At 41.0% G+C, this 18,458-nt stretch overlaps 1 protein-coding gene across 1 annotated transcript in view; it reads right to left on the bottom strand.

Annotated features, from left to right (window-relative positions):
- Positions 1–17,632, bottom strand: part of LOC130907375 (adhesion G protein-coupled receptor F5-like) — a 58,478-nt gene extending 40,846 nt beyond the window's left edge. The window contains 10 exon segments of the mRNA XM_057822374.1: positions 1,502–1,686; positions 1,812–1,922; positions 5,771–5,794; positions 6,050–6,250; positions 6,402–6,617; positions 6,716–6,840; positions 9,743–9,804; positions 9,909–10,008; positions 10,580–10,954; positions 17,601–17,632. Of these exon segments, the coding sequence (XP_057678357.1) occupies positions 1,502–1,686; positions 1,812–1,922; positions 5,771–5,794; positions 6,050–6,250; positions 6,402–6,617; positions 6,716–6,840; positions 9,743–9,804; positions 9,909–10,008; positions 10,580–10,954; positions 17,601–17,632 (1,431 nt within the window).
- Positions 17,633–18,458: the final 826 nt, after the last annotated feature.

Raw genomic sequence — 18,458 nt, 5'->3', positions numbered from 1 at the left:
TTTAATCTCGCAGACAATAACTTTGCAGGCAGGTAATATTAATTCATGTCTGTCACGGTGTGGGATTTTTTGGATTTAGCAACAAGGTAAGTGGCTTTGAGGGCTTTCTCATTTGCTTTCGTAGTTTTGTCAAAAAAGTTGCCCGTTTCTCTGTGTTTTCATGAAGGCGAACAAAATAGTCCATTGAGTTGTTTTGAAGCGACGGGTGTTTCGTTTGGAGATGACGTTTAAGCTTGCTTGGCACCATGCCGCTGTTGGAATGGATCAATGCTCGTATCGCGTTCAAGAACTGCTCGGATTTTTAGCATTAGCCCCCCTTGCTGTTCTCAACAATGTGTTGGAATAAAACACAGGGGGATGGTCATCACATTTGGATAAAATAGAAAGGACACTTTCGAGTGTATCGACACATGACGAGTCTAACCAAATGATATGCAGTAGACGTGCTGGGGTCCACATTGTCGCGGACAGCAAGGTCGTTGATGGCTAAAAATCCGAGCAGTTTTTGAACGCGACACAGACAACACTTCGCTCATCTACACACGACCAAGAACTTTCACCTATTCCTTCCTACCGTCCTACTGCAACTCCGCCCGACGACGTTAAAAAAAATATATTATAAGCCCGAATGGGGAAATGGAAAGAAGAGGAGATGGTGATGAATTTCCCACTTTATTGTGGCAACAAAGGAAAATAATAAACAAAATAGCAGTGGCATCCGCAACATGCGACCACTAACTTCTCTCACACGCCGTTCTCCCTCCCTCTTTGCTTGTTTCCTGCTACGTCACCACTCTGCAGTCTGATGGCCCCTTCAAGGGCCCACACACAGTTACGGACATTACAGTTACACCGGTTGAAAAACACTGGATAAGTGCACCATTTGCAGCTACCGTACCATCAACTACAAAAAAGGGGCACCATCTTTCCAAAAAACAAACCAATTTCTTTCCAAAATACAACAAACCAATACAATGAGTGACCAACACCGGAACAACCCAACTTTGCCAATGACTAATATGGCTCCAACAAATGGAATGAGACTTGGGAGATCTAATGGGGGAAATCACCGTTCTGTTATATGTTGTGAGCTCTGCGTGAGATTTACGGTGCATTGCTGCACAACACCAGTACCTGACCTTGAACGAGGTTATGAACGCCGCTCACAAGCACTAGAATAATCACATTTACAGTAACGTTCATGAGACAAAAATATAATGTGTTCAGTTCACGTTCGCTCAAAATATGAACATGTTCATTGAATGTGTTCATGCGCAACATCGCTTGGTTACATTGTTCCATTGCTGCGAGCGAGAATGATCTATTACAGTGCATATTATCTTTTGTATGATGAATAATTTTTCGTAATATGAAGTTGAAAAAACTTTGAAAAACTCTTCGTGAAATTTTTGGCAAACTGAAGCTTTTGCGTCTCGAGGTACCACTGTACCGCTCCCAATTGTTCTCCTAGAATTCAAATCAAGGGGGTCAATGATCTCACCTGAGATTGAAAAAGTAGTTCCACAAAGATCTGAAGAGTGCAGCTGTCATCCCGATCTTCCCATTCTCCACTTTCTCGGCAAATAGCATTTTTTTCTCCCACCTCATTTGGTCCACAAGAAGCTCTACCCACTTCATTTAAAAATCCATTTCCAAAATCAGGATCATCAAAGCATGTGAAATTAGCTGAAAGACAATATATGTTTACCTATTAGCAAAATGGTGTCTGAGCATGTGACTAGTGGTGGTGGGGGTGGGGGGGGGGGGGGGCACACCGTATTTGGTGTTGTCATTTGAGTCTCAGTACTTACGAGCTGTGAACAACAAAAATGTTGTATTTCTTCTGAATTGAGGGAAATCATTCACTTCACAAGTTATATTTAATCCTTGGTTATCACAGTCTGTCTGTGTTATTGTCTTCTCTCCTTGGATTGTTTGATTATCCACAGCTTGTTCAAACATGCGGAAACAGAACCCAATACTGTGAAAGTGTCATCATTTGAAAAAAAAAATAACATGGTGAATTCAGTGATTTGGAGAAACCCATAAAATCTCAAGAGTTGTGACTGGATTCCAGAACTTCTAAACTCCCCAAATAACATGTCCATACTTTTACAATAGCTCAATCCTCTAAATCAGGGGTGCCCAAGTCTGGTCTTATCCAGCTTGTTTTCCGCCTCTCCCACCTTAACACACCTGAATATGTTCATCAGTTCAGCATCAAGCTCTGCAGAAGCCTAATAACGATCCTGATAATTTGATTCAGGTGTGTTGGAGGAAATAAGGCTGGATAGGTGATCTCAAGGAACGGACTTGGGCACCGCTGCTCCAAATGTTATGTTAGTTACTAAAAGCAGACAGTCTAAAATCCCACTATTCGCCTCTTTTTACAATGTCCGTGCACATTGTTGGGTAAATGCTACCCATCTATCCATCATCTACTGCTAAATCTGGGGTCGGGTCGCGGGGGCAGCAGCTTTAGCAGGGAAGCCCATATACTTCCCTCTCCCCAGCCACTTCAACAAGCTCCTCCGGCGCGATCCCAAGGCATTGTTGGGCCAGCCAAGAGACATAGTCTCTCTAGCGGAGCGTGTCCAGTGTCGTGCCCAGGGCTTCCCGCCGGTGGGACATGTCCGGAACACCTCTCCAGAACCGCGTCCAAGAAGCATCCGGACAGGATATCCAAGCCATCTCAGCTGGCTTCTCTAAACGCAGAGGAGTAGAGGCTCGACCCTGAGTCTGTCCCGGATAACCGAATTTCTCACCCTATCTCTAACGCTACGTTCATACTCAGGTCTTAATGCATGAATCCGATTTTTTTTGTGCTTTTCCGATTCGAGTGAGACATTAACTTGACGGTCTGAACGTGACAAGTCGCATAAAACTGGACCATTTCAAATCCGATCTGGGTCACTTTCGTATGTGGTTCAAATCCGATCTGTGCCACATTTTTCCAGAATGTCACGGCGGTCTTTATTGTCAAGTCTCCCAAATCAGAATTCATGCAGCAATTACTGTACGTCATTAAAAAGTGAGAGAGACGCTATGGTAGCGGTGCAGCCGTGCGTTATTAGCGCCTAGCTTTCATTGAACACGGCTTTTGGGGAAGGGCCGGGCTTGACAACAGTCACAAAAAAAATGGGTTGAGGATAAGCCTGAGAATGATCGGTTTTCTCTCTGCGCTATATACGCAATATTTTAAGATTGCTTACACAGCCCTACAGTGGGGCAAATAAGTATTTAGTCAACCACTAATTGTGCAAGTTCTCCCACTTGAAAATATTAGAGAGGCCTGTAATTGTCAACATGGATAAACCTTAACCATAAGAGACAGCATGTTGGGAAAAAAAAACAGAAAATCACATTGTTTGATTTTTAAAGAATTTATTTGCAAATCATGGTGGAAAATAAGTATTTGGTCAATACCAAAAGTTCATCTCAATACTTTGTTATGTACCCTTTGTTGGCAATAACAGAGGCCAAACGTTTTCTGTAACTCTTCACAAGCTTTTCACACACTGTTGCTGATATTTTGGCCCACTCCTCCATGCAGCTTTCCTCTAGAGCAGTGATGTTTTGGGGCTGCCGTTGGGCAACACGGACTTTCAACTCCCTCCTCACCCCGTGGTGTCAAAATGATAACAAGAACGGTGAGCAAAAATCCCAGAAGCACACGTGGGGACCTAGTGAATGACCTACAGAGAGGTGGGACAACAGTAACAAAGGCTACTATCAGTAACACAATGCTGCCACGGACTCAAATCCTGCACTGCCAGACGTGTCCCCCTGCTGAAGAAAGTACACGTCCAGGCCCGTCTGCGGTTCGCTAAAGAGCATTTGGATGATCCAGAAGAGGACTGGGAGAATGTGTTATGGTCAGATAAAACCAAAATAGAACTTTTTGGTAGAAACACAGGTTCTCGTATTTGAAGGAAAAAGAATACTGAATTGCACCATCCCCACTGTGAAGCATGGGGGTGGAAATATCATGCTCTGGGGCTGTTTTTCTGCAAAGGGACCAGGACAACTGATCTGTGTAAAGGAAAGAATGAATGGGGCCATGTATCGGGAGATTTTGAGTGAAGATCTCCTTTCATCAGCAAGGGCATTGAAGATGAGACGTGACCAGGTCTTTCAGCATGACAATAATCCCAAACACACAGCAACAAAGGAGTGGCTTCTTAAGAAGCATTTCAAGGTCCTGGAGTGGCCTAGCCAGTCTCCAGATCTCAACTCCATAGAAAATCTGTGGAGGGAGTTGAAAGTCCGTGTTGCCCAAAGACAGCCCTAAAACATCACTGCTCTAGAGGAGATCTGCATGGAGGAATGGGTCAAAATACCAGCAACAGGGTGTGAAAAGCTTATGAAGTTCCAGAAAACATTTGGCCTCCATTATTGCCAACAAAGGGTACATAATAAAGTATTGAGATGAACTTTTGGTATTGCCCAAATACTTATTTTCCACGATGATTTGCAAATAAATGATTTAAAAATCAAACAATGTGATTTTCATTTTTTTTTTTCTTCCACATTCTGTCTCTCATGGTTGAGGTTTACCCATGTTGACAATTACAGGCCTCTCTAATATTTTCAAGTGGGAGAACTCGCACAATTAGTGGTTGACTAAATACTTTTTGCCCCACTGTATGTGTGTGTGACATGCACGGACAGTGCGTGCATGCTATCGATCCATATAAACTTTGAATATAAGCCTAAACGGGGATTATTTAAGTCTGTTATTTGTGTCCTCTTTTTGAAAAGCAAAATATGATATCCCTGGAATGACGGATGACAGCCAGCATGTGTGGTCATTTGTTTTGATGCTTCTGCACATGCGGGTCTTCTTGACGTCAACAATGGCGAGCTATTAGTTAATTCTTTGATTGAAAATTTGACAAATTTTGTTAAAACGAAAACAATAAGAGGGGTTTTAATATAAAATTACTATAACTTGTACTCAAGTGTATCTTTTAAGAACTACAAGTCTTTCTATCCGTGGGTCCCTTTAACAGAAAGAATGTTAATAATGTTAATGCCGTTCTGTGGATTTATTGTTATAATAAACAAATACAGTACTTATGTACAGTATGTTGAATGTTTTTGTCCATCTTGTGTCTTATCTTTCCATTTCAACAATAATTTACAGAAAAATATGGCATATTTTAGAGATGGTTTGAATTGCGATTAATTACGATTACGAATAATTAATTTTTAAGCTGTGATTAACTCGATTAAAAATTTTAATTGTTTGACAGCCCTAGTTTCTGTTTATGTTTAAAATGAGAACAGACTCAACTGAATTCCTACCTCTCCAGTGTGGTAGGATTGTGAACTGCTTCTGCAGTGGATTGGAAAAAAAAACTGAACAGTGCACTTTTATTTTCATATACTGTAAATTGGGATCACTGTTCACTTATTTTGAAGGGACACTTTAATTTATTATTTTTCTTGGACCAATTTGAGTTGTGTTGTACACCAGAGAGCCGGCTAAACCAGGTAGTGATTGTAAATTTTTGTACATAGTTTTCTATTTCCATTATAATTTTGAATTTTAACACTTTCGTGGCTCCAGTTATTTATTGTGTGGTAAATTATTTGCAGGTACACAAAAATTTTCCTTCAAGAGACGAACCTAAGCGCACGTGCCCAATTAGAAAAAATCTTGGCCATACAGGGGTAACAGGTAGCATTTAACGAACATTGTGCATGGACATTGTAAAAAGAGGCAGATAGGGGGTTTTAGACTGTCAGCTTTTAGAAAGTAACATACAATTTAGAGCAGCGGTGCCCAAGTCTGGATGGATGGATGGATGGAAATTTTTTGTGTGTGTGGTCCACAACAACTACTGTGTGATGGATTGGTCAGTTTTTTTTCTTTCCTCATTTTGTGGGAGTCATTTTCAGCTATAAGATTGGCTACCCCTTCAACAGTTACAAAATCACTTGAACTCAAAATGTGGCTCAGTTAACAATGATTGCGTCAATTTCAGATTTGCACATTTTGACAAATACAAAATATCAAGTTCATGCTTTCCTGTTTTATTTTTACCTTCTCCTGGGAGTCCTCCAAACATCACCTGGTAGGGAGCTTGGACAGAGCACCGGACCGATACTTGCTGCCCAACCTCACACATGAGATTTCTCTGGAGGGGAACTACATTGATTCTGGGTGTTTCCTGAATTAAGAAACGTTCAACAGAGCTACTCTGGTAAACGGATTCTCCATCAAAGAGCCTACATTCGTAGAGTCCTGAAATGAAATAGTTATTGAATCACAAAACTCGAACTCCAAGTACATTTAAGGCAAAGTTGTTAATAAATTTCAATGTATGCTAGCAGAGATTTCAAATGTGTTCTAAACTCGTGTTAACTTTTGTGTGAATTTTTAAGATGTTCCTTACCATCATCAGTGAAAAAGTAATTTCTGATGGTAAGTCTTTCGACTCCATTTTCTCGTGAAAAGCTGTGTTGATTATCTTCATTTATTACGACACCATCAAGTCTCCACTCTGATGAAGTGATACGAAAGTCTAGCTCATTTGGTAGTGGGCCACACGTCACAGTCAAAGTCTCTCCAAAAAATATAAGGCTTGGTTCAAACGTTAAGCCTGTGCGGCCTTTGATGGAAGACAATAGAAAGTGTCAGTCATGGTGATATGACATTAAAAGGTTCTTTTTTTTTTTTTTTTTTTTTAATAATAACGTAGCTACTTACTCTCGAACACCACAGGGTAAATGTTTTTCAGGTCATTAAACATTCCCGCGAGGAATGCTTCAATGGCTGCGTCTTGAATTGGAGTGTTTGCAACAATTAGGATATCACCAATTATGCTACCAGCCCTTTGTAAAGACATTTAACAGCAGGTGAAACATCATGTGGGACCTTGATCATAGCAACACGATAAGAAGTTTAATGCTGCTTCACTTTTGATTTGTATTTTTAAAGATTTGGTCACTCCTGTCATTGTGCATATTTAAATCTGTCAAATCTGTTGGCATTTTTCATCCGTAATGAAGCAAAGGCTTTAAAGTGCCTGTGACAGCATAAAAAAAAATCTTAAATAGCATTATTATGTGAATTAGAATCATATTTTGAGACGGTTCGACTACATACAACAATTTGGCAAAGCGCAGATGGCAAGAAATTAGTCTTTTAATCAGTTGCTTAGCCCCGCCTGTCATTATAGCGCTCTAGTGCCCCCAGCTGGATAATAACGTCGGCAGGGTCATGATTTCATCTGATTTAGAATTCAGCCCATTGAAGGCGAAGATTCAGAACCAGGAAAATACGAGAGGAAGCAGCAAAATGACTGTTTCAATCTCTCTACTCCAATATTTTTACAGGACATTCTTTTTACTTAAGTATTTTTCCCCAATTGCTAAATAAATGGTATGGGCATGACATATAACAATCTTGTGCTGAATGGAATATGACATTTTAGAAATGTATTTATTACAACAGGGCAAAATTACTGCATAATGGTCAAAACTGGCGACTTCTTCCTCTCCGGAACAGTATTTTATGCCACCGGAGTTAGTCCGGCCTTTGTCATTTCCCTGCCCCGGCTTCGGAGACGGAGGAAAGAGCGTAAACAAAACACGAGGCATGACAGCTAACCGACATGCTAACCAAAACCGAGCAGCTTTTCCGAGGTCTTATCCTCGCATCTTGAAAACAAAAAAATCACACAAAACTACCCTGACTCATGTCACACACGGCGGCAGGGTTGATTGTCTTCACCAATCGGCCAGCCCCTGGCGGCAAGCGAGTTTCGGCTGGTCTTTCATCTGCGGCCACGTTTGACTAGCAGTGCTCGTCGCCGGGAATAAACGCCTAAAATAGCAGTTTCTCGGTGGACAAACTGGCCGATGTCAGCGCGGGGGGCTGCTCGTGGCCAAGCCGAGGAAAGCGCCTTCTCGGCGGGCATGCAGAGAGGACCGAGCGGGCTGGATCGGCCAGCCCCCGGCGACAGCAAGTTACAGCTCGTCGTTCTGCTGTGGCCACGGCGGGCTGGCAATGCTTGTCGCCAGGAATGAACGCCCAAAGTAGCCCATTCTCGATGGACAAACCGGCTGACGTCGGAATGGGGAGCTGCTCGTGGCCAACCCGAGGATAGTGGTCTATTGGTGGCCACACAAAGCGGACCGAGGGGGTGGCAGAGACCATGGTGTGTGACAAGTCGCCGGTTGTAGGCCGAGTGGCCTTCTCGGTGGACAAGCACCATTGTCATCCGTAAAATGTAAGCCAGCTCCTTATAAAAATGTGTGCCATGATCCCAGTATTTGACGAAATACAAAACATGTAGTTTACTCACTTCCTCGTCGGTCCAATAGTCCCACAGTTGTCGAAGTTCTTTTGGCCATTCTCTGTGATGAACAGGGACATTTTAAAACCCAAAAAGGCTCGCACACCTCTCCCTGGTGCAGCAACAAAAGCCTTCAGCACATTGGGCTGGCGTGATGCGAAAAACGAATTAATCCGCAATCCATTCCGTAGTCCATTTGCATGCTATATAGCAATGGCATTGTGAGATGTTGACCCGGCTGATGTCACATTCGATTTCTTCCTCAATCCAGGAAGTCACTAGTTTTCATGGCACGGGATTAAAAAAATTGAATAAATACAGTGCTGCTCGAAAGTTTGTGAACCCCACAGCGATGGTCAGATTTTTTGTAAAAAAAACTAAAATAACCTTATTAAATGTTAAGTTATACCCAAATCCACAATACTGACATTCCAAATAATGGACTGAAACAAAAGAAATAGTTATATTGTCATTCTTTATTTAACAAAAGTGGTTGATTTAAGAAAAACTCAGATATCATGTGTGCAAAAGTATGTGAACCCCTTCAGTTAATAGGATATTGCGCCTCCTTTTGCAGAGATTACCTCAACCAAACGGTTTCTGTAGTGACTAATCAGCCTCTCACATCTACTTTGGGGGATTTTTGCCCATTCTTCCTTGCAGAACGCAGTCAGTTGAGAGAGGTTTGATGGGCGTCTGGCATGAACTGCTCGCTTCAGGTCCCGCCACAGCATTTCAATGGGATTTAGGTCAGGACTTTGACTGGGCCAGTCCAGAACACGAATCTTCTTCTTTTTCAGCCATTCCTTGGTTGTATTGCTGGAATGCTTTGGATCATTATCATGTTGCATGATCCACCTTCTGCCAAGCTTTAACTTCAAAACAGATGGCGTCAGGTTATGTTCTAGGATTTGACAATATTCCTCAGAATTCATGATTCCCTGGACTATGTGGAGTTGTCCAGGTCCTGAGGATGAAAAGCAAGCCCAGATCTTGACATTCCCACCTCCATGCTTCACTGTTGGGAGAAGGTTCTTTTGGTGGTATGCAGTGTTGACTTTTCGCCAGACATGGCGGTTTTGGTTGTGACCAAACAGTTCAATTTTGCACCTACATCAGTTGATGAAAACTCTTTTTAATTTAGTCTCGACAACACAACTGTTAAAAAAAAAAAAAAAAAAACTACTGAATTGATTGATTAGGAAATCAGGTTGAAATAATAGAAAATTCCAAAATGTTGAGGGGGTTCACAAACTTTTGAGCAGCACTGTAAATCGATCACTTCCACACACATCCTAGCGGTCCATTTCATTCGGGAACACAAAATACCACGGGAAATACGAAATAAACATCCTTTTTGCTGTCATAGGCACTCGAGACACATATTAAATCATTATGGAAAGTGTGAAAATTTTAAATGAAAGAATTAAATATACCTGAAGCCTAAAAGCGATACTGAGACTAGACTTGGAATGTGGATCTCAGCTTGTGTTTCCATCTGTTTTGAGAGGGTAAGCGCACCCAAAATAGGGGTTTTAAAGATTAATCAATATCAGCAATCACGAGCACTCTTTGAAGCAATCATTACAAATTATAACTTACGGAATTTGAAAAGTCCCTGTTAAGTTCACTTTCTTCATTGTTGAATGAGTCATCAAAATCAATATCCAATGTAAGTGACGTCTCTAAAATGAAAAGGCAGCTTGTCAGTATAAGTTCATATAAGAAGTAGTAGAGTTGTCCGATAATGACCTTTTAACCGATAACTGATATCCCGATAGTGTCCAACTCCAAAATTCCGATACTGATACGAAAACCATACTCATATTCATAACATATTCGGTCGTAACCTTCATGACACATTGATAGTACTGATAGTACTTTAATAATGATAACTGTAACAACTTCAAGGTTTTCCAAATAAACATTCTTCAACTGCAGTTATGGAAAAAGTGCCTATATTGCACCACAATATTTATTGTTGAAATCACATTTAGAGACGTCTAATGGTCAATAAGCATAACTGCTGTGCTAAGTTGTGACCAAACCTTGTGCAAAGGCTTCTGCATACATTTTGAAGGCAACATGCATATTGGCCCAAAACCAAAAATGAAAAACCGATATCATTTCAAAATTCTTTTATCGGCAGATATCGGGTATTGGAAAACTCTACAAAGCAGTTATTTCATTGAAATATATAACTAATTACGTATGTATATATTTTGTAAATGATTCACCTCTCATATCCTGGGTTTCTGGAGGATCATTTTCACCTGATGTAGGCGGAGTTGTAGGCGGAGTTGTAGGCGGAGTTGTGGGCAGGGTTGTAGGCGGAGTTGAGGGCGGGGTTGTAGGCGGAGTTGCCGACGGGGTTGTAGGCGGAGTTGCGGACGGGGTTGTAGGCGGAGTTGCGGGCAGGGTTGTAGGCGGAGTTGCGGGAGGGGTTGTAGGCGGAGTTGCGGGCGGGGTTGTAGGCGGAGTTGCGGGCAGGGTTGTAGGCGGGGTTGTAGGCGGAGTTGCGGACGGGGTTGCAGGCGGAGTTGCGGGCAGGGTTGTAGGCGGAGTTGCGGGAGGGGTTGTAGGCGGAGTTGCGGGCGGGGTTGTAGGCGGAGTTGCGGGCGGGGTTGTGGGCGGAGTTGTAGGCCGACCTGAAGAATTAAGTGTAGATGAATCAAACATTTTTTCCCACAACTCTTAGGTTCACAAAATGACTTTCAAATTGAAAGTGAAAGTCCACTATTTAAAAAAGAACAATGTGGTCAAATCCTTTATTTCTGCTCTGAAGTGTCCAAAAAGTCAGCTCTTTGAGGGAAATTCTTAGGGACCGCAGCTTGGTGAATAAGAGATAAGCAGAATATGCTACCGAAAAGTAAACACTAGAGAAGGGAGATAGCCCACTGTCACTCGTCACTCAAAAATTTGCAACCAGCTTTGAAGGGTTTGACAAATAAATTTAATTGACTTGCTACATAGGAAAAGAGCAATTAGCTTTCAAAACACCACGTTTTTAACCTTTACAAGGTATTTGTTCAGTTGCTGAGGGTCAAACATCTAGCGGCAGCAATGCCCATATTTGGAACTGCTGATATAGCAAGCAGCATTTCGGGAAGTAAACGACAAGGTTTTTCCTAGATGAGAAGTGGACCGCACTGCAGGCAGGTGTATTTTTTCAATGTGGCGAATCTGCATTAGCCAAGGTGATGATGCTGGAACTTTTGTTTGGTGCCCCTCCAGTGAGAGTTATGTAGGAAACTGCTTCAAACGAAATTCAACAGTCATTGATGATATGTGGCTTAATGTCAGGCAAAGCCACTAGGGAAATGGCTGTCATCACATTTTCAATAAATGCATAAATTTACATTTATATTTTGGAAACTTGCCTTAGGTCAAAATATTAGAATGGCATTTGGGGATTATGAAATCATTTTTCATGATGACAGTCCATTTTGCCATTAAAGGGTACGACAACACCTGGGGAAATGCTAATATTCCATCATTTTTCGATAAACGCATGCCTTTTGGATTCATATCATGACACCGTGTAATTACACACATCACAACACCAAGAAAATGATAGAAATTTGGATCGATTGTCAAGCTAAAATGACCGGTGCCCGAGATCCCTGAAATCTAGCATATTGTGTGCGTGATGCCACAACAAGGAAACAACCGGCTCAGTGCTTAGTACTGAACGGCGGCGATGATGGCGGACAATTTTGTTTCTATCTGCAGCGACGAGTCCGACCGAACGAACGTTCTTTTAATGGTGACGAGGTGAGTTATGAACCTTTTTTTGTTTGGTGTTTTGGGTTATCAATTTGAGCCAAAACGAAAGCCAATGCAGCCTAATAAAAGGATCATTGAGGGGAGCAATCACACTGATGAAACACCGAATGGTTTGTTTTGCATTTCTTTCTGTGAAGTTGATACACCGTGACCGCAAAATAAAGTAATGTATAGGATAATTATCATTTATTGTGCTATCATAGGTTTTCGCTCTGCTAACCGACACAAATATATGAATGGGATTAGAGCAGGGGTGTCCAAACTTTTTGCATAGGGGGCCAGATTTGGTGTGGTAAGAATGTGGCGGGGCCGACCTTGGCTGACGTCCTTTATGTAGAACAATATGTTGAAGCAAATTTATGCAAGCCATTCTTTGTGTCACATTTGCTTCATTATTATTATTATTTTTATTTAATAATTTCAAGAATCTCGCAACTAGCCTTTGTGGCGTTCGACTCTCGGGATATTGCTGCTGTGAAATTAAACTAGCTTCAAGTTGCTTCAGTTTCTCGCTGCGTATCTTCCCTGTAATCTTGTCGTGCATGTCAGCGTGTCTTGTTTGGTAATATTGCCTCACATTGAACTCTTTAAAAACAGCAACTGTCTCTTTGCAAATGAGGCAGACACCGTTGTTGTGCATTTTAGTGAAGAAATTGTCCAATTTCCACCTATCCGTGAAGCATCAACCGTCGCAGTCTACTTTTTGAAATTGGAAAGTCAAGTGTCACACGGGGTAACGTTGCTTAGAGTGCTGCTGCCTTTTAGTGGGTAAATAAGGAGCAAATGTGTAAGCTACTTCATATGCTGGTAGCAATACTTCTGAACAATTTATTAAGTCTCTGTGCGGGCCAGATGTTATTGATCTTATGACAGAGGCTGGGGGCCGGATGAAATTTGACCACGGGCCACATTTGGCCCCCGGGCCGCACTTTGGACATGTCTGGATTAGAGGATTTGTTGTATATATTTTACGAGCGATAATTTATACATGTGTCCAGTCCTATTTCCAATGCGTGATATGTTTTTTATTATAAAAGAGTACTCACTCTGGCCATTTCCCTCCTTTGCTTTGCCTGGGGTGGTGGGGTGGAATCATCAGAGCCAGCCATCGTCCTCTTTCTTGATATCTCGGGACATTTAGGTGGCTGCGCGTGTGTGTGGGCACCGCATCTGCTTTCAGCAGCAATTTCTTAGCAAAACCTGATTTCATTTGTCCATAATTCGAATAGCTTTCAGGTGTAAAACGCACACCACACAAAACCGCACTGACGAACTTTACTCATTGTCTGCGTAGTCCAGCTCTTTTTCTCGCGTTCGGGAACTCATGGGTACTATATTGCTACAAATGGCTATTTGTACACCACATAGCATGACAGGTTTGAACCATTTTAGCGATTTTTTTGATAATCACGGACACAACTCTCTCGTCGATAAACAACGATGGCACCTGCCTCGACCTTTTTTTTCCTTGTTGTGATGTCTCCGCCCCATACGGCTGTTTCCGGAATACTTTCGGAAATGTTCATAATTTTCGATCTATTTTCGATAATTTCTCATGAATGTGATTTATTTTTTTGTTAACTTTATTAATATCTGTTATCTTGCCACATAATGGTTCTATTGATATCTCACAGCCCCTGAGTGTTTTATTACCCTATAAAGCAAAAACTGTGAAAGCATTTCTTGTAGAAAGACACATAAGTTCAATGTTATGGCCTGCAAATAGCCCAGATCTCAATCCAATTGAAAATCTGTGGTGGAAGTAAAAAAAAAAAAGGGTCCATGAAAATGCACTACCCAGCAAAGCTCATTTGGTAAAAGCAATCAGAAAAAGTTGGAGCCAGATTAATGAAGGGTACTGTTTGTCACTCATTCATTCACTCAGTCCATGCCTGTGAGACTGTGAACTGTAATAAAAGCCAGAGGTGGTGCTACAAAGCACTAGTGGTGTGTTATCTTTTGTTGTAGTTGTTTTTTTCGTTTATTTTTCTTTAGAATTTAGAGATTCCATAATTTTTTTCCTTCGGCTTGGTCTAAAAACTTAACTGTTACCGACTACCACATCTTTTTTTTCTTTTTCTTTTTTTTTAGTGTTTCTTAACGCCAGAATGTTGCCTTGTAAAATAACTTTAGTTTTGGGTCATGTCTGTAAACAATTGCATGAACATCCTCCAAGACTCGTGATTCTATACTTTTTGCCACGGGTAGTACAGTAGCTTGGAAAATGACTTTACTATTTCAGTGAAAACATCAAGAGTTAAATTTTTTTTTTCTCTACTACAGTTCTGCCCAAACCGCCTGGAGATAGATTTGGAATACCCCCTGTTGTGGTCACTGCAGGTCAGTTCCGATTTCTCTGCTCATATACAACATTTAGTGTGAATGGACCAAATCCAATTTTTTGAATCCGTCCTGGTCTCATTCATATGTGATGTACTAAGCGTACAGTGCAAGGGCTTTACCGGGGGGGGCAGTGCCTACCCACGGACACGCTCTGCCCACCCAAAGAAAACTGGATGCAATACTAACGGCAGTCTGGGCACCTCGTATGGTATCTGTATAAAATGCTACAAAATTATGTGATTGGTTGCTTAACTTGTTCATATTGTTCGTTTAGTGCCTTCAGCATCACTTGATTCCCACGTTTAGCTAACGTAAATATGTGAAAAGTTCGATTGCGCATGCACCGTACCAGAATGCGGAAGTCAAACGTAAGAAAGTCACGGGTGGATGCACGACGCGAGCGTACGTCTAATTGTGTGTTTGTTCAGTGCTGTGCGTAAATGCAAAGTGAGTATCACAAGCAGCATTCCTATTTATGTAGACAAATTGTTAAGATTACCTTTTGTTGTTGTTGTTGTGATATATCTTTTGCATGATCGTCCCTTAGCCTGTTGCAGTCCTAAACCAGCGTCAAGTTGCGGCATAGCGTGGCGGAAGTAGACTGAATCCGCCTTCCGAATAACTGTGCAAAACCGGAGGTGCCGTGCTGGAGGGTAGAAAATGGTTCATGCTTAACAGTGAATATTCCATCTACATGTTTAAATGTAATGGTTTGAATTTAAGCAATGTATATTTATTGTCTCTTTTAATGTCTTTTGTCCAGATAAACCACACAAATATAACCACAAACACCTACTCAAGCACACAACAAGTTCCACATCTATATGGACATTTGGGATGAAAGAAGGACTGTTTAAAAGTGATTGAAGAGGAATTGTATCAAAGGAAAAGGAGAAATCCAACAGCCTGTCCCAGTGCCATTATTGCCTCTGCTTTGAGCCGGCCTTAAGTGGTGTTTGGCCAACACACTGACATGAACATAGCTAAAATCAACCTGAATCAGAGAGAACCCAGTTTCTCCATTACAGTATCCCGTTCGTAGAATACTGACTACTGATGTGTTCTAAGTTTTAGCCTTTACGTTGTTACCTCCTCTTTCACCTCAAAAAAATGAAATGTTGGTTTTGTTCCTAGGGGGCGCAACACACATTTACGCATATTTTGATTTAATTATTTATTTATTCTTTTTACATTTTATCAAAGTTTTCACCAGTGTTCACCTGGCTGTTGAGTTTGGTGAGTTTTGAAACATTCTAAGGGGGTCAAAGTAGGGCTCAAAGCGTCGGCGGGACAAAGAATGACTGCTAGGGGGCGCTAAATAGTGTAGTTTGAATTTGTCTCTACACAGTATCAAAGATTGCACCTGTCTTGACCTGCCTGCCGATTTTGGTGCATATTGAAGCATTCTAAGGGGGTCAAATTGAGCTCAAAGGGGCTGCGGAACAAACGATAACTATTAATAATAATATTAAAACCGAGGCACCAAAATAGGTTACCTAAAAAAACATTGTCCCCTGCATGTCCATACTTTTCAGTTATGGATGTGTTCTAAGTCAAAATCAAATAAACTTTTATTTGTTTAGACCAAATCTCATCAACAGTTATCTAACAGAGAAAACAAAACATGTTTTAAGGTGCAGTAGCCCTACGCTGGATTTCGACCTACTTGAGCATTGTACCTTTTTTTAATTTTTTTATGTGCCCCCCCAGGTAAGACTAATGCCCACCCACACCTGGCATCCTGGTAACCCCACTGGTACAGTGTATCACAAAAGTGAGTACACCCCTCGCATTTCTGCAGATATTTATATCTTTTCATTGGACAACACTGACAAAATGACACTTTGACACAATGAAAAGTAGTCTGTGTGCAGCTTATACAATAGAGTTTAGTCTAGAATTTATTTTCCCCTCAAATTAACTCATAATATAGCCATTAATATGTAAACCCCAGGCAACAAAAGTGACTACACCCCTTAAAAACTACGTACATCCCTCAATGCCCAATTTATACCATATTACCCATTAATACCCATTTTCCTTCCAAAATGTCATGTGACTCGACTTGTCCCATGAAAAGATATACTTAAATATCTGCAGAAATGCGAGGGGTGTACTCACTTTTATGATACACTGTATGTTCATACACCAATGGTGTGTGAATGTTGCATATGCACTTTTTGACCCCTGTCTGTGAAAGGTGCGATACAAGTTGAGCTTGTTTGGATATCTATCCAATGCCTCTGCAACATGAACACAGATCTGCATGCTTAGACCCTATCCATCAACAACACAACCCCACTTGCCAAGCTTAAATTATCTCTCAATGAGCTATTACTGGAAATGAAGGATTTTGATCAGGCATCTGTGTGGGCAACTGTAGCAGCAGCTGACTGACGGTAGGACCCCAGTAGGACCCTGAAGGTAGGCTTCTACAGAAGCATCAGGCTTGCCTGTTTTGTAAATATTGTAAGATTTTTTTTATCTTGCATGAAAAAATATGCAATGTTGTTTTAGCCTTTTAATATGTTTACCGACTAATCCTTACATTCTCAATGTAAATCGTAGCATTAGCGTAGCATTTGCATTAGCTTTAGCATTTTGCGCATCCTCTTAAATTCTGACTGGTTTACATGTTGTTGTGATGTCCCGGTGGGTTTAATTATTTTAAAATAATGTACTTTTAATTGCGTATAATAATTAAAAGAAATGCTGCGTTCATTGGATTCGTAGCTCTGGACCAAATTATTTATTGAAGTCTCAGGTCATCATTGTTAATTTGAAGCCGTTTTGTGAAGAAAAAAAAAAAAAATTGCCTTTCTACATGCCGTTAGACAACATTCCACGTGCAAGAGACATGACAAAATTTGACATTGTCATTCCCTCTGCCAAAAAACACCATCTACAATAGGCAATTTGTATGCAGAACACAGAATTTAATAGAGATCGAATGGAAATTGTCACAAAGAATATTTCATGAAGAGACGATGAACAGGAAAGTTGCGTGGAAACAACGGGTTGCCAACAAAGCTAAAACTTTCACTCTGGGGACACAAGCATTAACCTAATAAAGACTTTACACTTGGACTTCAGTGATTGCGGTTTCTATTGACTCTGAATAATGACTTGAAAGAGTAGTCACACATCTCAAACATGGTACAATACCTCTGGTTGTTGTTGGTGGTTCTGTCCGACATGGAGAAATAGCTGGAGAAAAAAATGGGGAAATAAATTATGAGTTGATACATAGCAGAACCAGTGTCATCAAGTTCTCAAACTAATCTTGAATATATGAACTACAGCAAGAGGAAATCTCAGCAACAAAAAAAAAGTGTCTCAATATTTCTAAGATTTTGATATTTTCTATGAATGTCCTGATCGCATATTTTTGCACCCGAGTCTGAGTCACCTGATTTTGAGAATCCGGCTATGTCTAGTCCCAATAGGGTACCGAAAAAAATGTATATGGCGGAAAACACAGACAAGACTGAAAAAGCAGTTTCTGCTCTTGCACCCCTCTTTAAAATAAACTGCTGTATTTTAAGCCAAAATAACTTTTGTGTTTAACACCCAAAAAAATTAATCAGGCAGGTTGTAAAGTTTACTAAAAGACAGAGTGCATTTTCAGCAAGAAACCATCACATTTCCAAGGTAGGCATGATTGAATCATGCAGTCTCTACATAAACATGAACAGTGAATGAGGAGCTTTATTAGATATTGTTGATGCAACATAATGTTAATGTGTCTTTCCAACTAATTGCAATAGTCTCATGATTTCTCGCTAGATTTCTCGCGAGCTGTTCCAGCAGCTTCTAATTCTTGGCAGATCTGCTTTTTGGTGATTCTCGGTTGCTAAGTAAATGATAATGTAGTGACAAAACTGTTCTGCCCAAATGCATGATGGAAAGTGGGTAACCATGACTGTGTGTGGCGGCTGCAAATAATATATCTTCTCTGTGTTGTGTACAATGCAGGGTGTTAAGAAAAAGATCAACTCCTGTCATTCTTCCCCACGTTGCTCG

The sequence above is a fragment of the Corythoichthys intestinalis genome, chromosome 19, assembly GCF_030265065.1.
Source record: "Corythoichthys intestinalis isolate RoL2023-P3 chromosome 19, ASM3026506v1, whole genome shotgun sequence".
Classification (NCBI taxonomy): Eukaryota; Metazoa; Chordata; class Actinopteri; order Syngnathiformes; family Syngnathidae; genus Corythoichthys; species Corythoichthys intestinalis.
Note: the sequence above shows the minus strand (reverse complement) of the source record. Positions and strands in the feature narration are given on the sequence as shown.